At 54.7% G+C, this 22,638-nt stretch overlaps 1 protein-coding gene across 2 annotated transcripts in view; it reads left to right on the forward strand.

The window, feature by feature from the left end:
- The window catches only part of SDK2 (sidekick cell adhesion molecule 2), a 287,007-nt gene that overhangs the window by 188,284 nt on the left and 76,085 nt on the right, over nt 1-22,638 (forward strand). For both annotated transcript variants that reach the window (XM_047756656.1, XM_047756657.1), the window contains exons 6-15: nt 5,405-5,516; nt 7,770-7,960; nt 8,104-8,187; nt 9,774-9,968; nt 10,456-10,572; nt 12,274-12,441; nt 13,817-13,919; nt 19,279-19,455; nt 19,760-19,896; nt 20,678-20,825. In XM_047756656.1, coding sequence (XP_047612612.1) covers nt 5,405-5,516; nt 7,770-7,960; nt 8,104-8,187; nt 9,774-9,968; nt 10,456-10,572; nt 12,274-12,441; nt 13,817-13,919; nt 19,279-19,455; nt 19,760-19,896; nt 20,678-20,825 — 1,432 coding nt within the window. The remainder of the gene's footprint in view (nt 1-5,404; nt 5,517-7,769; nt 7,961-8,103; nt 8,188-9,773; nt 9,969-10,455; nt 10,573-12,273; nt 12,442-13,816; nt 13,920-19,278; nt 19,456-19,759; nt 19,897-20,677; nt 20,826-22,638) is intronic.

A 22,638-nucleotide genomic window follows, 5' to 3' on the forward strand; every position in this document is an offset into this window, starting at 1 on the left:
GAAAGAAAAAGAAACATGTGAAATTAATTTGATCACATTTTGTTTAATGCAACATATCCAAAATATTATCAGTTTCACACACAATCCATATAGAAAATATTAATGAGATACTTTACACTGGGTTTTTTTTTTCCTACTAAGTCTTTGAAATCCGTGTGTATTTTACACTTAGAGCTCATTTCAATTTGAATGCGAAATTTTCACCTGAAATACGTGATCTGTATTTAGAATTCAGAAAATGTATAGCTGGAAAGGTGGCCTTGTGTGCCCAAGTTGTTCTGCACGTATTTAAAAGTGTTCTAATAACTGATTTGGGGATCAGCTTTCAATTAAATGTAAATTAGATAAAATTAAATCCCATGCAATCGAAGGGACACCAGTCACATTTCAGGACACCTGTGGTTCTCTGGCCCCCCTGTGTTAGACAGGGCAGGTTGGCCCTGGGCTCGTGGGCAGCCGGAAGCCTGCCCAGCAGAGGGGAGCAGCTCGCCTCCCTGCCCTGCCACCCGCTTGACCTGCGACCCAGTCACATGGTCCCCAAGCCACAGTTTCATCTGTAACGTGATGCTGATGGCAAAGCTGAGCTGGGAGGATTCAGTGAGGTGACTCTGGGAGACTGGATCACAGTGGGTGTCCCCCATTGCACTGTTATCAAAATCATCCTGGGGCAGCGGGCCCCAACTTTGCCCCAGTATGGGGAGCCCCTAAGCTTCCTCCCACCCCAGGGCCCCATCAACCATCCTGAGCTCAGGTGGAAGATGCCAGTCCTCCTTGCTCTGTTTTTGTTTTTTTTTTTCTTTTTCTGTCTTTTCAGGGCCGTGCCCATGGCATATGGAAGTTCCCAGGCTAGGGGTTGAATTGGAGGTGCAGCTGCCAGCCTACGCCACGGCCACAGCAGCGGAGGATCCAAGCTGTGTCTGAGACCTACACCACAGCTCACAGCAACACCAGATCCTTAACCCACTGACAGGGATGGAACCCTTGTCTTCACGGATACTAGTCGGGTTCGTTACCACTGAGCCACAACGGGAACTCCCTCCTTGCTCTGGTTTGCATGTAATGGTTCCACTTGACCTTTGGGGCCCTGTTCACCCCACTGTCTGATGGGGGGCAAATGAGGCAGGTGTCTTCCATCCCGTGCCTGAGGTCCCCTCACCCTAGCCGGCCATCCGGAGACCCGGAGCCGGCAGCGTCCTCCGCAGCAGAGAGCATCGGACGGAAGGTGTGCCCTGCTGCTGAGGGCGGGCCACGCCCAAGCTGTCCCTCTCTGCCTTCACTACCCAGGAGGCTCCCTTCCCATTGCTCCCATGTGCCAGGCATTGTCTGGACACTTCGCTGTTGGATCATTACAGCAGTCCCTCGAGGCAGGCCATTAGCAACCCCCACAGGTACAGACGAGAAAGCTGAAGGAGCAGAGGCCAAAGCGGTGACACATTTACTTCCCAGTGACCTTGGCTAATGACGCACAAACCCGAGAACGGGAGCGGGTGCCCCTGGCTGCCAAACTCGCATCATTAACCGCTCCCCAAATGTCCCAGAGGGAAGCAGAGCTCCCTTTTGGCTGCCGGCCACTGGGAGAGCCCTGCTGTCTGCTTTCTTCGACTCCGCTCGGGAAGTCATCCACCCGCCCAATCCTCAGCTCTGGGTCCTGGCCGCCACTGCCAGCTCCCTTGCCCTCTCCCCTTCCCCCGTCACTGGCGACCTCCTGGTTGCGAATCTTCTTCCTCCATCCGGGTTCTCCTTGACTGCTCAGGAAGTTCAGCTCGGTTGACAGTCCCCCCTCCCCGGCCCTGGGCACCCCTGTTGTATCTGAGCTTCCAGAACACTCCATGTCTCACACTGTTCTGTCCCCTGCTTCCTTCTCCCCTGCAGTGAACAAGCCCACGCCTGGTTCTTGGCCCTTTGTCCCTCCCACCCCCAACCCTGGTCCCCAGGCTCCCCCTGGTCCCACCATCCTGTTCTCGCTGGGCCCATCGCCGCCCGGCCCTCCTGCCCCATGTTCCTAAACAGCCCTCCCTGAGCATCTTTGTTCCGGCATCTCAAACCCAGGGAGACGAAAATCCTAACCCATCCCTCTTCTTTGCAAGTCGGTTCCTCTCAGGCTTACCTTTCCTCTGTCAAGGGGGCCCCCTCTCCAGGCACTTGTCCTCATGGCTGTCAGCCCTCTGTTCCCAGGTGCCCCCCTAGGGCCAACTTCCAGCCCACAGCCCAGCTTGCCAATACTCTCATCTGGCCCCGATCTAACCTCTCCCAGTCCAATCTGCCTTGACTCCCCCTACCCAGGGTGGAAAATGGGTTTCACCTCATTGGCTTGCTCTGATCCATTCTTGGCACTGTGTTAGGAAGGATTCTGAGGACACATCTGGGCTCAGCCAGGAAAAGCACAGTAACCAATCAGGAAAGGGCAGCATGTGGGCCAGGATCTCCTCTGGGACCCCCTCCCACCATCCATCCTAGTGCTCTAGGGGCCCCTCCGCATTGCGGCCTTATTTATCTCCAGCTCCCCTCATTTGTCCCTCTGTCATTCAGGCAGTGGAGTTCTGGAATGTTCTTCTTCCTTCTGGCTTCTCTGAGCTCCATGCGCATTCCCCCATCTCCTGGGAGTCTCCAGGGAGCGCTTGAGGCTTTGCTTGATCTCTCGTAGCAGCTAACATGTAGGTCCTCTTTCCCTGGGTCAAGAGCCGCCTGAGGGTCTGCAGCCTCACCTCCTGGTAGCCTCTGGCTCCATCAGTTGGTCCTGGCTGGGCTGCGGGTGGGAAGAAGAAGCAAGGAAACTCCCCCCACCTTCCACAAGCACGGGCAGGCAAGTCCTCAGAGGAGGGACTGTCATCTGTGGAGCTCCTACTATGTGCCCGGTACTCTGTTTCACCCGGGACCAGCTTAGCCACACCCCGCCAGGACCCTCCTTCCAAGCACCCACCACATGCATCTTTAATCTCTTGAACATCTAAGCACAGATCTGGCTTCTTCCCCAACTGTGCTCGCCATGAGGACAGACCCCTGCCCATCCTGCTCAGTGGGGACTCCTGGCACTCAGCCTGGCACATACTGAGTCCTTGCCCAGAAAAGACATGACACGTCAGGGGCTAAACCCACACCACCCTGAGAGATGGTGATTTTTTTACCCCCATTTTGCAGCTGAGAAAACTGAGACTCAGGAGGTAAATTGGCCAGCTGGAGTCATGCCCAGGACGCCTGGGGCAGAACGAGCTTTGGAACCAGGGCTTCCTGACCCTGAGGTCCTCCCTTGCTGAATCCAGGGCCCCTCCCCTCAAGCCCTGCCAGCTGCCACCTGGACCTGGGCAGGGCTCCAGGGTCCCCGGTGGGTGTCAATTTCCTCTGCCCCCCCCCCCCATTCCCTCCCAAAGCCAGCAAGCTAGCCCTGAGGTCCGGGGGCAACCCTCGTATTTTTAAACTCCGAGGGCTCTGTTTATCCATCTACGCCGTGGGGCTCTAACTGTCTGTCTCCTCCTCGTGCCCCATTAATCTGGGCCGCAGTACCTGCGCACCCCGGCATGTAATAAACAACGTGGAGCACACTTTTATGGATTCAGCTATATCAGCAGCTTTCAATCCGATCGCTCTTTATGGCACCTACATGAGGCTTTTATATTGTTGCAATTATTTTGCTTTATATGCTCCCTTCCCCCCCCCCATTTTACTTTTTTACATTTTTTACCCATTCTACCTGGGCCTTTCCCAGCGAGGCTTAGAGGTGAGGCAGGAAAACCTTTCCTGGGGCTGCCAGGTGGTTCAGGGCAGCCGTGGGGCTGCAGCCTGACTTCCCCATAAAGGATGTCCTCTTGCTGTTGCCCCAAGGCTGTGCATGTCACCGTAGCCTGCCACCTCCAGAACTTCCTGGAAAGGCGCCAACTGGATGGATCTGTCAGGAGAGAAAAAGTCCTTGGCGCTTGTATTTTTAGGAGCCGCGGGGCAGGTGTACAGAGACTATTGGAGTTTCTGCCAATATTGGGTCTGCACTGACCCACAAAGATAAGAACCTGGCCACTTCTTAAAGGACTCAAAAAATGAAAAAGGAAACGCTGGTTGAGGGTATTGTTTTGCTTTATAAAACCCACTCGTGCTAAGTTCTCTTTCCTTCTAACTGCTGACCCTGGAAGTTAAACAATAACAGCTTTAATCCCACCCTTCATTCCCCTAATATATTTGAGCACCTACTCTGTGCCGTGTGACATGGTTCGGGAAGTGGCAGTGAGCAGAACTGGCTTCGCTCGGGCTGCTGTGACAGAACACTACAGACTGTAGGGCTTAAAGGCAGGCATTTACTTCTCACGGTTCTGGGGGTCCAAGATCAAGGTACCAACGCGGTGGGTTTTGGCTGAAGGCCTTCTTCCTGGTCTGCAGATGGTCGCCTTCTGGTTATGGCCTCACGTGGCCGAGAGAGAGAGAGCAGAGCAGTGGGGTGGGGTCTCTTCCTCATCTTCTCAGGGCACTAACCCAGTTGGATTAGGGCCCCACCCTTATGACCTCATTTAACCCATTACCTCTCGAAGACCCCATCCCAAGTTCACGGCAGGGGTTAGGGCTTCAACAGACAAAAAAGGCATTCAGTCCAAAGCAAAGACAAATGAGGTTCCTGCCTCAGAACCGGAACCAGAACCGTATTTATTCCTAAGGCTGCCTTCACAAAGGACCACAGGCTGGGTGGCCTATTGCAACAGAAGTTTATTCTCTCAGCTCAGGAGGCTGGAAGTCTGAACCCCCAGTGTCAGCAGGCCCGAGTTTTCTCTGGGGAGGGTCTTTCCTGCTTCTCCAAGCCTCCGGGGTTGCTGGCAGTTCTTGGTGTTCTTGGCTTGTAAATCATCACCGCAGTCTCTGCTTCCACCTTCACCTGGCCCTTCTCCCCCGTGTGACTCTCTCTGAAGATTCCCCCGTCTTATAAAGACACCTCATAAGGGCCTCAGCTGAACGTGATTACACTTGCAAAGACCCAACTTCCAAATAAGGTGACATTCACAACTGCCATGGACATGAACTCGGGGGACAGAATTCAAGCCAGTACAGGGAGTTTGCATTCGGCTGGAAGAGGTGGCAAATGAAGAAGAAAGCCAGCAAGATGAAAGCAGGTGGAGAGAAGGATCTGGGAGGCAAAATACCAGGACAGAGGCATGAGGAGGAGGGCGTGGCTGCATTACAAGGAGGAGTGGGGAGGCCTCGGAGGTCTCCAGTGGGCTCCCCAGGGACACTGTGGAGGAGGAGGGGTGGGAGGGTTCCTGGGATCAGTGTCTGAGGTTCAGCTCTGGGGCTACTTGGGTGGCTGCCCCATGGCCACCTGCCCCCCCACATAAGGTCAGAGGTCTCCTGGGGCAGCCCCCCAAGTACGGGCCGGACACAGATGGGATTTCCGGCCTCTGTTCCCAGCTAACACCTGCCCTCTCCCCAGATGTTGGGGGCCCTGCAGACCCCATTGCTCCAACCATCATCATTCCTCCCAAGAACACCAGCGTGGTGGCCGGGACCTCGGAGGTGACCATGGAGTGTGTGGCCAATGCCAGGTGGGTATCCCACCCCACCCCCACTTTACTCCAGCAGGGGCTCCTGAACTGTGGGCGCCGGAAGACCGGTCGAAATTCAGAAAAGTCCCCAAGTGGCCCATGAGGACCCATGAGAGCCGATGAGGTATTGCGCCTGGAGGAGGGAAGACGAGCTGTCAGAGGCTGTCCCCTGCGGCCAGGCCTGTTCGTTCTCTGCGGCCCAAGAGGAGAGACTGAGCCTCAAGTGGGAGTTACGGGGCAGAGATTCCAGCCCGGGATATTTGGGGCAGGCTGGGGATCCGCTCCCTTCCAACATGCTGAGCAGCCTAGAGATGGGCGTCTGGCCTCGGCCAGCCCTGCCCTCCCTGCATGCAAGTACGGGCAAGAGGGAAACTGCCCTGGGAGACAGGTCACGTGATGGACTTGGCAGGAGGGCAGACCTGGGGTCAAGGGCAATTGCAGCCCCTTCTCTTTTTTTTTTTTTTTTGTCTTTTTGCCTTTTCTAGGGCCACTTCCATGGCATATGGAGGTTCCCAGGCTAGGGGTCGAATCGGAGCTATAGCCGCCGGCCTATACCACAACCACAGCGATGTGGGATCCAAGCCGCATCTGCAACCGACACCACAGCTCACGGCAATGCCGGATCCTTAACCCACTGACCGAGGCCAGGGATTGAACCCGCAACCTCATGGTTCCTAGTCGGATTCATTAACCACTGCGCCACGACGGGAACTCCTGCAGCCCCTTCTTAGCCATGTACGACACTCACTTCCCTTACTCAAGAAACAATTACTGCACCTCATCGTGTGTGGGCACCATGCCAGTGCCCTCCCGTAAAACCTCCCTTCTCCCAACAACTACCCCGCCTAGGTGTCACTACCCTGAAGCCCAGAGAGGGCAAGCAACTTACCCAAGGTCACCCAGCTGGCTGATGGCATTTGCAGTGCAACAGGCCACCTCCCCCAAGGCCTGTGCTCACTCTGGGCCTCAGTGTCCTGGGCTGTAAAACCAGAATGATTCAGCACCTGCCTCGGCAGTATGGCCTATAGGTAGAGTGCTGGAACCAGCCTGACCTGAGACCTCCAAGGTGCTCCAGAAAGAGGATCTGATGTGCTTGGGTGGGAAGTTAGCCCAAGAGCCCCGAGGTCACCTCCCACTGACAATTCCTAGAGAGCGTGTCCCCGTAGCGTAGCGGCGTCTCTAAAAGCATGCTGCTCGGAACCTGAGTTTCTCACGAGCACAGGAAAGGCCTCCAGGTTGCAACAGAGCACGTAGGGCACAGAGAACCTGCCTGATGCCCTTCACACCACTCCCTTGGGCCACGGAACCCCTTTTGCTTTTTGCTTTTTTTCATGGCCATACCCATGGCGTATGGAAGTTCCCAGACTCCTTTTGTTTTTTTCATGGCTGCACCCACAGCATAAGTAAGTTCTCAGACCAGGGATTGAATCCAAGCCTCAGTGGTGATCTACACTGCAGCTGTGGCAATACTGGATCCTTTAACCCTCTGTGCCGGGCCAGGGGTTGAACCCATACCTCCGCAGCAACCCGATCCACTGCAGTTGGATTCTTAAACTACTGCCCACAGTGGGAACTCCTGGACCCCTCTTTTGTGGGACCTCTCTGAGCCCCCAGGAAACTGTCAAGACCCCACCTTGACAGATCCGCCCTCAGGGACCCATCAGGTGCCAAACTGGAGAGCCGGGCAAACCCAAGCTCAGGGGTCCTTGGGGTGCCGGGGGTCAGTGATGAGGGACAGAAGACCAATCCCACCCCCACCCCTCTCCCAGAGTTGGGGAGGGGGCAGTATGTCCACCTGCCTGCCTTAATTTCCCCCTCTCCAAACTTTGGGGGTTCTCTCCCTTACCTGTCACACCTTCCTACCCACTGATCTCGGTCAGATGGCGCTTGGCACATGGAGGAGAGCAGAAGAAAAAGAGATGCATGGGGAAGGCCCCTGCCTGCTTTCCAGAGCCTCAAGCATGAGTTATCCCCAGGACCGGGTCCTGCACCAATGCCCCCACCCTCCCCACAAGGCCTGGGTGGGCACAGTCGTAACCATTTTACAGATGGGGGAACTGAGCCCAGGGCACTGAAAGTCTCCCCCAAAGGCTCTGCTCCCTGAAAGTGTCAGGGGCGTGGCCAAACCCAGGCATCTGACCACCCTCCCCCTGCCCTCCAGGCTTGCTCTCCTTACCACGCCCCACCCTGCCTCTTGGGCCTCTGAAAGCCTCTGCGGCTGAGCGCCCGCCCTCCCCCCCATCCCCTCCCCAGGCCTCTGATCAAGCTGCACATCGTTTGGAAGAAGGATGGGGCACTGCTGTCTGGCGGCATCAGTGACTACAACCGTCGGCTCACCATCCCCAACCCCACGGGCAGCGACGCGGGTTACTACGAGTGTGAGGCTGTCCTGCGCAGCAGCAGTGTCCCGTCTGTTGTCCGCGGAGCTTACCTGTCTGTCCTGGGTGAGATGGGGCAGGGGGCAGTGCTGGGGTTCCCCTGAGGGGGAGGGACAGCACGGCTGGAGCCTACTTCAGGATGACCCAAACCGTGGCTATATCAACAGGAGCATGGCTCTGATACCCTCCCTGGGTCTTTCCTCCTGCAGAGCCGCCTCAGTTTGTTAAGGAGCCAGAGAGACACATAACAGCGGAGATGGAGAAAGTGGTGGACGTTCCCTGCCGGGCCAAAGGTAACTCATTGGAGACAAGGACCCCCAGACCTTCAGCCTCTTCTGTCCCTGACACCGACTTTCCTAAATTCCACCTCCTTCTCGGGGCATCATCGCTGAGCAGAGAGTCAGTCTGGCTGTAAGCAGACACGCCAGGAAACAAACAAGCCAAATTACCGTAATCTCGGGGCTGGAAATCAATCCCATGTTACCATAACTTGAAGGTTACAAATGAATCCAAATTACCGTAATTTTCAGGATAGGTGACAAACCCAAATTACCCATCATTTGAGCACTGGAGACAATGCCACATTGTCAGAACTGCTAGAGCTTGGGTGCGTCTCTGCCTGGCTTCGGGGCCATTTTCGTATCCACTTAACCCCTTATCGGCGTTCCTGCAGACTCTACTTTTCCCATCCCCACCCTTACTCAAGTTCGACCGAGTAAAAGGCATCCGAAACCAGGGTGAACTCTGGGATGATGGGGTGATGAGGGAGACTGTGTGTGACAGGAGATGGTCTGATGCTGAACAGAGAGGAGAACGTAGCCCAGGTGGGGGGTCCAGTGGAGGGCGAATTACGACTTCCGTTCCGAGACCATCCAAAGGAAAGACAGAGATCCATTCATTTATGGAACAAACGTTTTGGGGGGCTTACCATGTGCTGATACTGTTCTTGGGGCAGGAAGGATCCAGAATGAACCGAACAGCCAAACCCCTGCAGTTACAAAACTTACGGTCTCTGGAGGGAGGCAGACAAACCAAGAAACAAATGCAGAGACCTCGTTTCATTTCCTCTGAAACGCCGTGGCTTGTAAGGCGCCCCATTACTTTATGTGCCGCTAAGAAAGACAAAAGGCTGCCAGTTCAATTGTGACATGCTGTCGAGTGGAGACGCGTCCTGATCTCAGAGACGTCACGGTGTGAGAGGCTGTGCAGCCTGGGCCGGATGAAACTCGGTATCACAGGCTGTCGGGGTTGGAAACCACAGGGAGGGGAAAACGAGCAGGCTGAGGGGGCTTGGAGCCACAGGGTGGCCTTTCAAATGGGCTTTGGGGGGCTTTTCTGTAGAAGTCACATTTGAGCAGAGAGGCAGAGTGAGAGGTTGGAGGGCTGGGGTTACCTATGGGCTAGGGATGAAGCTTGGGCCAGGCTGGGGGCGAAGGGGTGCCCCCTTTCACCTCCCTGTGCAGACCTGGGGGAGGGGCTTCTAGGCGCACCCGAAGGAACGCTCTTCCCATATGCACGTCCCTGGAACGAGGCTCAGTAGTCACATGGGTTAGGGACCCTGCTGGAGGTTCCCAGAGCACACAAAAGATTCTGCCAAATACAGCAGAAAAAAGTATAGTTGGTCCAACGCAGCATTTCCAAGTTAAACTAACCCCAGGACCTTTTAAATTTTTCTTGGAATGCCTACGAAATAAGAATTTGAGAATGGTTAACTCTAAGATCATCATCCACCACCACCCCCAAGACCAATAATGGCATCTCTGAGAAGGTTCTAGAAAGCAAGACACACTGGGGTCACCCCCCCTTGAGAACTTGCAGCGCCAGCCTCCACCTGAGCATCCCTCGGGGGCGGCTGACCCTGGGCACTCGTCTCCCCCAGGTGTGCCGCCACCCTCCATCACCTGGTACAAGGATGCGGCCGTTGTGGAGGTGGAGAGGCTGAGCCGCTTCCGGCAGCGGGGCGACGGGGGCCTGCAGATCAGCGGGCTGGTGCCCGACGACACGGGCATGTTCCAGTGCTTCGCCCGCAACGCGGCCGGCGAGGTGCAGACCTCCACCTACCTGGCCGTCACCAGTGAGTTGCCCTCTGCCGTCCTGCGCCGGTCCCTCCCGCCCAGGACGCGGCTTTCCTCCAAGCCAGGGGCTCCCGAGAGCAGGATGGTGTATGATGCAGAGACGTGGGTCCCAGGGGGCTCTGGCTGGTTATGCCCGCTGTTTCCAAAGCCAGTAGTTTTTTATAAACCAGAGCCTCGAGCTCAGGTTTAATGAAGGGTGACTCCCATTTCCCTTGTCACTGGGGGTATGAGTTACCCTCGGGGTCGTCAGTTTCCCCCAAAAGGATGCTCGAGGGTCAAAGCAGGACAGGGACTGGTGTCACCTGGGTCCTTTCCCGGGGCGGGTCGTGAGGGGGGCCTTTGTGGGCCTTCAAGGCATCTTCCCGATGCTGGAGGTCTGTCGGGACACTTGCGTCCTTCCCTGCAGGGGGCCCGCACCAGCGGGAGTGGCAGGGCAGGACGAGGACTGGGGGTGTGGCTAAGAGGCCCCACTCTCTCCATTTGCAGGCATCGCCCCCAACATCACCAGAGGCCCCCTGGACAGCACGGTGATTGATGGCATGTCGGTGGTGCTGGCTTGTGAGACTTCGGGGGCTCCCCGGCCGGCCATCACTTGGCAGAAAGGTACATGAGACTGATCTGCTTTGAGGGTGTGACGATGTGGCAGACTAGCGCAGTCCTCAGGGCTCAGCTCTGGAGCTAGCCAGGTGGGGTTTCCCATGTACAGTTGGGAAGGTTGTGCACTGCACAACCCAAGAGCGCCTCTTGTGTACCACGGGGTGTACCACAGGCCACCTCGTTGGGCTCAAGGCTCAGCTCTACCTCTTGTGAGACCTGGGACCTTGGGTGAGTTACTGATTCACTCTGAGCCTCAAAGTTCCCATCCGTAAACTGGGGGCAGTAATACACATACCTGGGGGTGGCATGAAGTCTCGATGAGAGTATGAACAGCCTTCCCTGTGCTTGGGAAGTAGGGAAGCCCAACGAATGGCAGCTGTGTGATGTACTGTCCCCCGGGTGGTTGTTAATGCAGGCAGGAGGCCCCCCTCCTCCCCAGGCAGCTCCAGACACCTGAGCCAGCAAAGCCCAAGCCGTCTACCTAGGTCCGCCCACCCCGTGCCTCCTCCACACCTCTGCATTGTTCACACCTTCACAGCCCTCCCCGTGGACACACACACACCAGGACACACACAGGCAGGTACACAGGGTCACTCCCTCACACCCCCAAGTCTCTACTCATATGAACCTCCTCCAAAGGTTTCACCCAGGCCCTCCCCCAAGACCCCTCCCCGTTTTGCTTCCCCACCTGCGGACATACAGACCATGTTGTGTTCATCTTGCTCATTGCCTGCCCCCGCCCACGAGGTCAGGGCTTTGGGTTTTGTCCCCTGCTGTCTCCCCAGGGATTAGAACGGAGTCTCATCCACAGTAGATGCCCCACCTCTATTTGTGGAGTGAATGGGGGCACACCCAGGCACGTACTCGGGCCCGGAAGTAAACACACCCACCTAACACGCTCACTGTGCCCACACCCGTGGGCAGACAGACCCGCTCAGCCACAGGCTTGTGCATAGAGAGTCCCCCCCTGTACAGGCAGGTGGGGTTTTCTTTAAAACAGTTGCATCCGCAAAAATCCCACACTCCCAGACTCGCTCTTGCACAAGGCACATCCTCTCCCCGTCTCTCTCTTTCCTCCTCTTTCCATGTCTCCTCCTGTCCCTCTCCCTCGCTCTTCCAGGGACCAGGCCTCCCTAGGTCCCACGGCAGAGGGAGGTCTGTCCAGACCAGGGCAGCCCGCACCCCATGCGCCTCTCTCTGCCCCGCCCCCGACTCCTTGCTGGCCCCGCCCACCACATCCCTCCGCCCATCGCCTCGCTCCACTCCCCTGAAGGTGACCCTCCAGAAGCATCCTTCCGCGGGACTCCTGTCACCACCTTGTCAGAGCTGTCTGTCCCCTCCCCGCCAGCCCAGGTGCTGGCTGCCTCCAAGGGCTCTTCCCGGCGGCGTCGGGAGGCAGCGCCGGCTTCTCTGGTGAAGGGCAGACAGCGTGATGGGTGCAGAGACATCAGGAGACTCGGGCTCTGGGCAGCCCGCTCTGTGACCCCGTGCCCTGTGTCTGTCACCAAGTCAGAAAGCATTCTGGTCCTTAGCCCTGCCACCACCACCGCCCCCCAGCCCTTCCAGCCTTTCTAAAGCTGGGAGTCTGCCAGAACCCTCCCAGAAGGGCCGGGAGGCGAGGGCTGCGGTCTGGGCACCAGCCGTGTCAGAGGGCCGGCGGGGGGGCGGTGGGGGGGGCGCTGCCTGAACCCCCCACTGTCGCCCCAGGGGAGCGCATCCTGGCCAGCGGCTCTGTCCAGCTGCCTCGCTTCACGCTCCTGGAATCCGGCAGCCTGCTCATCAGCCCCACGCACATCTCCGACGCCGGCACCTACACCTGCTTGGCCACCAACTCTCGGGGGGTCGACGAAGCCTCGGCGGACCTGGTCGTGTGGGGTGAGTGTGCAGGAGGAGCGGGAGCTCTTGACACGCGCCCGTGGGTGAGTGTGAGCGGCGCCTCACGCCGCCGGCAACTCCACATCTGTCCCACCTGCGCTTCGTCCAAGAAGAAGCTGGACGGGTTAATGTGGAAAACCGGGAGCAGGGGTCCCACTGAGCCAGGCCCTTGCCGTGCTTGGCCGAGCTGAGAGAAGATACCTGATGGGCGTAGACTTTAGGGCAGAAATGAGCAAACTTTTTCTGTAAAGGACCAGATAGTAAATATTTTAAGGCTGTGTGGCCAGACAGTCTCTGTCACAGCTCAACCAGCTCATCCGTTTCATCCAGAAAAGCAGCCGTAGATGGTGCTTAATCCAGCAGGCATGGCTGTGTTCCAATAGGGAGAGAATTTACCCCAACAGGCCACCAACGGGACTGACCGCCGCCCCACCATGGCCTGTGGTTGGCTGACCCCTGCTGGAGGCGGAGGTAACCTCTCAGAGCCCTTCCCGCCCTCAGATTGTATGTACTACGTGGGACCTGGTACCACACGTGGGGGTGGGGCCCCGGTCTAGGCTCAGTGGGGGTCCTGGTGGATGAGGCACTAGACCTGGGATCAGCTGATCTCTTTCACTCTGGCTGGACCACTGATGTGCTGGAAAAACATCCCCGACCATCCTTAGATTTCCGTTTCTTTATCCCTCTTGTGGGTTTGCGGGAGCAAAATTAAAAGAACCCCCACTATGGGCTTTAAGATCTGATGTTGCCACTGGCTGCAGCAGAGGTCACAGATGCAGCTCGGATCCTGCGTTGCTGTGGCTGTGGCATAGGCCGACAGCTGCAGCTCAGATTCGACCCCTAGCCTGGGAACTTCCACATGTGGCAGGTGCGGCCTTAAAAAGAAGGGGGAAAAAAAGAACACCCCTGCTCCCCACTCTGAACATAGCTTCTAAGAATTCACATAACAGGAGTTCCTGTCGTGGCGCAGCAGAAACAAACCCTACTGGTATCCATGAGGATGTGGGTTCGATCCCTGTCCTTGATCAGTGGGTTGGGATCTGGCTTTGCCGTGAGCCGTGGTGTAGGTCACAGACAAGGCTTGATCTTGAGTTTCGGTGGCTGGGGTGTGGGCTGGCAGTTGTCGTTGCAATTGGCCCCCTTGACTGGGAACTTCCATATGCCGCAGGTGTGACCCTAAAAAGCAAAAAAAAAAAAAAAATTCACGTAGCAGGGAAGCTCGTTGTTCTTAACATGCTGGGACATCCGCAGTGGATGACCAGTCCACCATGCGGCCCCAGTTCACCTGAAGACCCCCTCCCCCACGCCTGCATCTCACCCGTCTCTCTGGAACCCACACCCCTTCCCACCACGCTGTCTCTCTGCTGTCTTTCAGCCCGGACCCGCATCACCAAGCCTCCCCAGGACCAGAGTGTCATCAAGGGTACCCAGGCCTCCATGGTGTGCGGAGTGACCCACGACCCCCGCGTGACCACCAGGTACTTCCTCTGCTGCGACCCCGTGGAGGCGGAAAGGGAGGGGCAGCTTTAGGGGTAGCAGGCTACCGGGCGAGTGTCCATACCAAGGAGGTAAGTGTCTCCAGTGGGGTCAGGGAACAACAATTTATGGAGCAGGTGCAGGGCCAAGAGGCGGGGGTCGCTAAGTAAGTGCCTGGGGGCTGAGCCAGCATGAGCTGAATTGGGAGGGTGGCATGGGGAGGGGATGGGACGTGGGGAGACAGAGGAAAGAGGGATGGGGTGGGAGAGGGGAAGGGAAAGAGGCATCTCTTTGAGGAGCCGTGGAGGCTCCAGGTTGCTGGCGAACCCACTGTTAGCACTGCCCCCAGGCCTTACACCCTCTGCCCATGGAGTGGACAGCAGAGGGCTCTGGGTAATGACAGGGCCAGGGCAGGCGAGGGCCCCAAGCTTTCCCTCAGAGAGACACATGTGAGGGGCAAGGGCCCAAATTGGGGCCACCCTGCCCCCATGGGAGCCCTCAGCAAGCCGCTTGGCCTGGAGGGAACCAGGTCCCCTGTGGAAGCCACTGGAGAAGCTGGGGGGCACAGAAGCAGCCAAGAAAGGCACGAAAGCTGGGATCCCTCCCAGGCTTGGGACGAAGACACGTCCGGGGCCAACCTTGGGGAAGGCTTCTGGAACTAAAACCAGGAGAAAATTGTCCTCTCGGGCTCTCTCTTGAGCTCCGGGATGCTGAGGGGAAAACCCAACTGCTTCCTTCGAAATAAATATTCCCTCCACGTTGCTTCGCTGTTTTGTGAGCAGTATCACTGCCGGAGCAACTGGCATGGAGGCTGACAGGGCCGGGCATTGATGCCACTTGGAGTAATGGCCCTTCTGCTCTGGAGGCAGCTGCGTCCTGGGGTGCCACCTGGTGGCTGCTAGGTATATGACATCCTGTGTGGCCCCACCATATGGGACCCGGGAAGCCACCTTTGGCTGCGAGGCTACTAGACTTTTAGACCAACAGCCCTTGTCAGAGGGCCCATCACAGACCCCAGTTCCAGAAGCACTTCTTTAAGCATTAAACATTGGCCTTTTAGGATGATTATCGTGTGGTGCCAGCGCAAATGTAGACATGAGCCCTGAAATCACGTAGATGTAGTTAGAACATGGTCAACAGATAATCCAGGATGTTTATTCCAGGGTTTATTGCATTTGCGTTAAAAACATTAATATGCCAATTATACAAATGTCTTCCACGGAACCCACACAGTCTCCCCAGAGAATACTGCTGTAGGTCTTAGACCTGTACATAGTTGCTATAATTTTAGCATCCGTTAATGGAAAATATTTATTGCGACAAAAAGCTATATGCACTCAGTATAACTTTACACTAAATTGGCATTTTATTTATTGAAATATTATCTACTAATGCTTGGGAAATGTTTGCACATTTTGTTCATTTTCTGGACAAATCTTGTGAATGAAGATTCAGGGACCTCTTGCCATCTATCTTCAGGCCCACGTTCCAGGGGCCCCAATAAACTGCAGGTAGGAAATCACTGTTCCCGTTTACTGAGGGGGGGTCCTCGTCTTCAAGTGGAACTCTCCATCTGGGACAATCCTTTTTTTCTTTTTTTAACAGCCACACTGGCAGCATGTGGAAGCTCCTGAGCTAGGAGTCGAATCGGAGCTGCAGCTGCCACAGGCATGGCAACAACAGATCTGAGCCACATCTGTGACTTACACCACAGCTCGTGGCGACACCAGATCCTTAACCCACTGATCGAGGCCAGGGATCAAACCCACATCCTTGCAGATACTATATCAGGTTCTTAACCCACTGAGCCCCAACGGGAACTCCAGCAATGTTTTTTAGAAGGGGAAGAGGACAGAACTGATCCTTCAACCGCCCCCCCAAGTTGGCAAAATCTGTGGCCAAGGCCACTCCCCATCCCCCACCCTTGCCTGTCTTCCATCGGCTGGGAGGAGGGGCGCCTCCCTGCCCCCCTCCACCTTCCGGAGATGAGTCTTGGGCTGGGGAGCTGTCTTAAGTATTTTTTAGACCTCCCCGGGTGGTTCTTACGTGCACGTAGGATTGAAAACCCTTTTCCAGCTGCAGGAAACATGCCAGGAATTCCCTAAGCAGACAAGCTAGAGACAGTCTGACCAAATCAGACTAAAATGGACGCCTCTTGGAGTTCCCACTGTGGCACAGTGGGCTAAGGATCTGACTGCAGCAGCTTGGGTCGCTGCCGAGTTGCAGGTTCAGACCCTGCCCGGGGAACCGTGGGTGAAAGGATCTGGCATTGCCATAGCTGTGGCGTGGGTCACAGCCTCAGCTTGGATTCAACCCCTGGCTCGGGAACTTCCATATGCTGGGAATGTGGCCATGAAAAAAAATCATTCTGCATATCCTTATAATTAAATATTTTTGCACATCTTTGATTTTCTGAGGACTGTTGACTGTTATTTAAAGCTGAAAGGATGCCTGAAAACCACTCATCAAAATGGTTTAATAGCCAGCTATATCATTACAGGTTGTTTGGGGGATCTTTTTAACGTAAGTTTAATGGACTGATGGATTGTTTCTTTTGTGTGTAACATTCTATTCATGGAAATTTTAAAACATACCCCAAGTAAGAGAATTGTGTCTTCAAATCCGCCAGCACCCACCTCTCAGCCCCGACCATTAGCAGCATTTCAGCCATCTTGTTTCGTGCCTGTCACTCTGTGCTATTTTTTTAACTGCAGCAGTTTAAAAGCACATCTCAAACATGTAATGTCACCCTTAGATATGTCAGTGTGCCTTTCTTCCTGCAAAGGACTTTTCTTTAAACGTAACAGCCATGTCCCCTGTCACACGCCTAACGCAAAGAACAATTGTTTGATTTCTTCTAATTCCAGCCTGTATTCCTATGGCCTCATGGTCTCAAAAGTGTCTTTTTCACACTGGGTTAGTTTAACTCAGGGTCCAAACAAGGTCTACACGTTGTGTTTGGTTCCTGCGTCTCCTTTAGTCTACGTGGCACCCTCTCCCTTTCTTTTTACTTTTGTCTTTACTTTTGTTTTTATTTTTGGCTTGTTCTTGTGCGCCTATTTGGTTGGAGAAACCAGGTTCTGTGGGACAGAGGTGGGCACCTTTTTTCTGTAAAGGGCAGAGAGTGAATATTCTAGGCTTTGAAGGCATAGAGTCTTTGTCACAGCTGCTTGAGTCTGTGTCTGTGCTGCAAAAGCAGTCATAAGTCATATGTAAACACATGTGTGTGTGTTTGTATGCCGATAAAACTTTATTTATACAAACAAGCTGTGGGCCATAGTTTGCAGAATATCCCTGCTATAGAATAGCCCACGTCTGAATTTGACTAGCTGCTTTTTCATGGCGTGGTTCACTTATTCCCGTTGTATATCTAATTACAGCAACTGCTGATGAGACCTGAGTTCAGTTGTTTTGGCACAAATATTTCACAGGGGGTGCTAGAGGCTTCCAAAAGTACCGTACCCTGGGACAAAGGGTGTCTGCTTGTTATAAATCGTTTCTTAAGCAGGAATTATTCTCTGCACCTAGATTTGCTTGTAAGTAAAGTTCTACCCATCCTATCCATGTCAGCCAGGCTGATTTTTTTTTTCCTAGCTAAAGAGATGAATCGACCGTGATTACTTTTGGCTATTTGTAAATATGTATAAAAAAACCTTAACATTTAACTCGGCAATTTACCGCCAAGAATTTATCCTTGAGGAAATGATTTAGAACGTGGCGGGGATCTTGCCACAAGGATGTTCATCACAGCATTAACTATCGTATCAGAGAGCAAGCAGCTAAATTGGACATCCAGAGTTATAGGGGCCGTTACAGAGGAATCATTATATGAAGTGCTCTGTGGCCAGCGTGAACCATGGTGAGGAAATGCCACATTAAAAGGAATTTATGATATTTTCTTGGGTGAAAAAAAGCAGCTTTAAAATCTGGATGGATGGGTAGGTAGCTAGGTATTATTTATATGAAAAAATGTGCTGTATCAGTAAAAATATATAACGATGGCTAAGTTCTATCAATCACGTACCGAGTTCCAGGCGCTACTCCAAATATTTTATATTTTCTCACACCGTCCTTGTAGCAATCCTGGGAGGTGGGTGGTATTACTTCTCCTATGTGACAGATGAGGAAACTGAGGCATAGGTTAAATAAACATCCCCGGGGACTGCACTGGTAAGTAGCCAGGGCGACATTCAGCCCAAGAATCTGACCCCAGAACACCGTGGTACTATGGTAACTGTCCAGGGGGACACGATGGAAGAATCTGGAAGGTATGCCCTCAAGCGTTAGTCATGGTTACCCCCCAGGGGAGAACTTTTGAGTTGGCCTCCCCTTTTTCCTTTACTCTTTTCTTATCTGTACTTGCCGCTTTTCTGATTTTTTTTTAACTTAGGTTAAAAGTAATACAGAATCGGAGTTCCCGATGTGGCTCAGTGAGTTAATGATCTGGCTTATCTCTGTGGCATTGCAGGTTCGATCCCCAGCCCGGCACAGTGTAGGTTGCAACTCCAGCTCAGATTCAATCCCTGGCCTGGGACTTCCATATGCCATGGGTGCAGTTGACTAAGGAAACACAATTTAAAAAAAATAATATAGAATCATTCCCCCTAGCTGTCCTACCACTCCCTAAATCCAGGGAATTCTAGGACCATGTGGCTTAGTGCCACCGCCCTGTCCCCTCCTTGAGTGAGTGATGGGTTATTTGCAAAGCATCTCGGCCCTGCCCTGGTCGACCTTCCCTGAGGGGGTAGTAGCCCAGCTTCCTAGCAGGAGCTGGTACCCTCCCCCTGTGTGTTGACGGCAATCCCTGTATCTGCTGAAGCACGAATCCAGAGAAGAGATTTCTCATTGTCAGGCGTGGGCACATGTGTAATTTCTCAAGTCCCCCTTTGTACTGACTGACCAAAGCTAAAGTGATTTTTTGGACACGAACGTCAATTTGTCACAGCGACGCATTGATCTAATGATTCCCTTCATAAAACTAATCCCAAAATGTAGTCTGCGCAGAACCGTTCATTCTCTTTCCAGCCGTAATCTCTTAACCTCTTTGGGAGAATACCTTTTGCCCACTCTTTGTGCTGCTCAGCGATGGCTTCTGGCCAGAAGCAACCAGGCTTTGACCTGGACCTGACCTGCAGGTATTAACAATGGATAATGATTTGATGTGTTAATGCTCTCGGACCGAGCACCCCACCTGCGGGCGTGACGGGCTGCAGGTGCTCCCGCTGTGGTCCAGGGCTTGCCCCCGCCCGCCTTCGGGGCTCCTCTCTCCACATCAGCCCCAGGCTGAGCAGCCCCCAATCCAGCCACCCCCCACCCCACCTTCCCTGACTCTCTTTACTCACCGGTTCTTCTCACCCTCAGGTATGTCTGGGAGAAGGACGGGACCACGCTGAGCTTGGAGGGCAACCCCCGCCTCCGCCTGGACAAAAGCGGCTCCCTGCACATCTCGCAGACGTGGTCAGGGGACATCGGCACCTACACCTGCCGGGTGCTCTCAGCGGGAGGCAACGACTCTCGCAGTGCCCACCTGCGCGTGAGGTAAGGGCAGCCTGCCTGGGTCCCCGGACAAAGGAGGTGCAGGCTCAGTCTGGCAAGCCACCAGGCCAGGTGTGACCCGGCCCCGCCCACCTCTCAGAACAAGCATCCTCCAGGCCTTTCCCCAGCTCAGGGAGGCCCCTGTCAAGGGCAGGGGGTCTGGGTGTGGCTGTGGACAGGTGGGCTCCAGAGCAGCATCTCCAGGTTTGGGGGCTGAGCACCAGGTATCATGGAAGCTCAGACTGAGTCCTGGGTGGCATCTGACACTCGACCTCACTGGTGGCCCCGCCACGTCTCCCCACTCCAGGCAGCTGCCTCACGCCCCTGAGCACCCCGTGGCAACCCTCAGCACTGCGGAGAGACGGGCCATCAACCTGACGTGGGGGAAGCCCTTCGACGGCAACAGCCCACTGAGCCGCTACATCCTGGAGGTGTCAGAGAACAGTAAGGCCCCTCGCCAGCCCTGACCCACGACCGCAGCCAGGGCGGCGGGCACTGCCGGCAGCACAGACTTAGCCCCAGGGCTGGCCTCCAGGTCCCCCACTTCCCAGTCCCGTGCCTTTGAGTGAACCCTCTGGAAGCTCCAGCTTCCTCATCTTCAAAATGAGCCATAGCATCTGCCTCTTCGAGGTGTGTGACCACTGAATGAGATCCACAGAGGCTGAACTCAGGACTTGACACTCCAAGAGCCTCCAAGACAGTGGCTATTCTTTTTCTTTTCTTTTTTTTTTTTTTCCTTTTTTTTCTGCCGAACCCTCGGCATGCAGAAGTTCCCGGACCGGGGACCAAACTTGCGCCGCAGCAGCAACCCGAGCCACTGTGGTCACACGACCAGATACTTAACCCACTGAGCCACACGGGAACTCTAGTTTTTCTTTTTCTTTTTATCCTTCATCCCCAAGCTGTGAACTCCAGAATTAGCAGGCATAATTGGAACGGTGTTTTAAATACAGTTGGCTAGAGCACATCAATTTGAGAAAGGAAGAAAAAGAGATGGAAAAGATGAATGCATCTCTGTTCCCATGAGCCATTACTCCTTCCCCAGAACCTTCCAACCTCGCTGGGCTAAGGGGACACAGAAAAATGGCATGACCAGCCTCTCCTGGACCAGGCAGGGGAGGCATGACCCTGCCAGCCCCAATGAGGCTGGACCCCTGCTGGGATTGGGGGGAAGAAGCACCCCCCCCAAAGTGCCCACCTCTGCCTCCATCCTCTGTGCCCATAGATGCCCCCTGGGCTGTGCTCCTGGCCAGTGTGGACCCCGAGGCTACCTCGGTGACGGTCAAGGGCTTGGTTCCCGCGCGCACCTATCAGTTCCGTCTCTGTGCCGTCAACGACGTGGGGAAAGGACAGTTCAGCAAGGACACGGAGAGGTGAGGGCGCAGCCTCTCTTCCGGGTGAGGTGTCAGGGGCTCCCTGACAGAGGGGCTGAGCGGGGCTGCCTGCTGCTAGAACCAGTATGGCAGGTGGGGCCCGGCTGCTGGACCAATCCTGGCTGGCTCCTGGCTGCCCCCCCCTGGGGCTCAGTCTCCACATCTGTAGCCTGGGGGTGCTCCTGCCCATCTCTCAGGGATATGGGAAAGAAGAACTGTGATGACTGGGGTGGGTGGGGTCGCTGTGAGCGGTGCCAGGCATGGGATAAGCCCTGACCAGATGGAGCTGTCCCTCTCACCGGGAGCTTTGCAACTCCCAAGACTCACCCCATGCTGCTCAGCATCCCTGTTGGTGGGGGGGCATCATCATTAAAAGAACATTCAGTTCCGGAGACACCTAGGACCTTGCACAGCATCAGACCCTGTTGGGCCTTCCGCGGAGCTTTTTGAACATGGTGACAGTTGACCAAAAACAGCAGTTCATCCATGTTTAAATGTCACACAGTAATACCCACTTGTGTAGGAGGCCCGTAAACCCCCGTAGAAGAAGCAGCCTCCTCCAGCAAGACGAAGACACTGAGGTCAAAACGACAGGGACACTGATGCTGTGGCCCTGGCTTTTTATTTTTTTCTTACGTTTATTTTGAGCTTGTCCAGACTGATTGGAGATAGACTGTAACCCTGGGTAGGTCTAAGGCATGCACCTTGTCGAGGTGACCCACTCCTGTACCCCATAGCGCGTGCTAACACCTCCATCCTGTCACAAAATTACCATTTCTTTTTTGTGGTGAGAACCTTTAAGATCTACTCTCTTAGCAACACTCAAATATATAATGCGGTCTTATTCACTATAAATACCATGCTGTACAGTCCAGCCCCAGAACACTTGTTATTTTATTTTTTATTTTTTGGCCATGCTGGCAGCATGCAGGCGGTCTCCGGGCCAAGGATCGAACCCGAGCCACAGCAGTGACAACACCAGGTCCTTTAACCACCAGGCCACCAGGGAACTCCCAGAACGGATTATTCTTGTAACTCAAAGTTTATACCTTTTGATCAACCACTCCCCCACCCCCACGCCAGCCTCTGTTCACCGCTCTCTGTTTCTCTGAGTTCAGCTCTGTTAGATAAGTGATTCCATGTGGTATTTGTCTTTCTCTGACTTAGTTCACTTAACATAATGCTCTCGTGGGTCCATCCATGTTGTCACAAATGCCAAGATTTCTTTCTCTCTCATGGCTGAAAATGTCTCCTTGTGGAGTTCCCATCGTGCCTCAGCAGTAACGAACCCGACTAGTATCCACGAGGACATGGGTTTGATTCCTGGCCTCGCTCAGTGGGTTAAGGATCCATGAGCTGTGGTGTGGGTCTCAGGTGCAGGTTGCTGTGGCTGTGGTGTAGGCTGGCGGCTGTAGGTCCAATTCAACCCCTAGCCTGGGAACTTCCAAATACCGCAGGTGTGGCCCTAAAAAGACATTCAGACAAACAAACAAACAAAAAACCTCCCTGTATGCTGCATCTTCCCCATCCATTCATCCATTGACGGACTGGTAGGTTGTTTCCATGGCTTAGCTCTTGTGAATATCGCCACCGGGAACGTGGCAGTGCGGAGAGCTCACCGAGATCCTGTTTTCCTTTCTTTGGGGGGGATGGATCCCCAGAAGTGGGACGGCTGGACCCCCTGGCCATTCTCTTTCCCATCCTAGGGGGACCGTCCTACTCTTTTCCAGCATCCCTGTCCCAGCCTACACGCCCAGCAGCTGTGCTCGAGGGCGCCCCTTCTCTCCGCGTCCTCACCAGCGCTTGGCACTTC

Source organism: Phacochoerus africanus, chromosome 14, assembly GCF_016906955.1.
Source record: "Phacochoerus africanus isolate WHEZ1 chromosome 14, ROS_Pafr_v1, whole genome shotgun sequence".
Classification (NCBI taxonomy): Eukaryota; Metazoa; Chordata; class Mammalia; order Artiodactyla; family Suidae; genus Phacochoerus; species Phacochoerus africanus.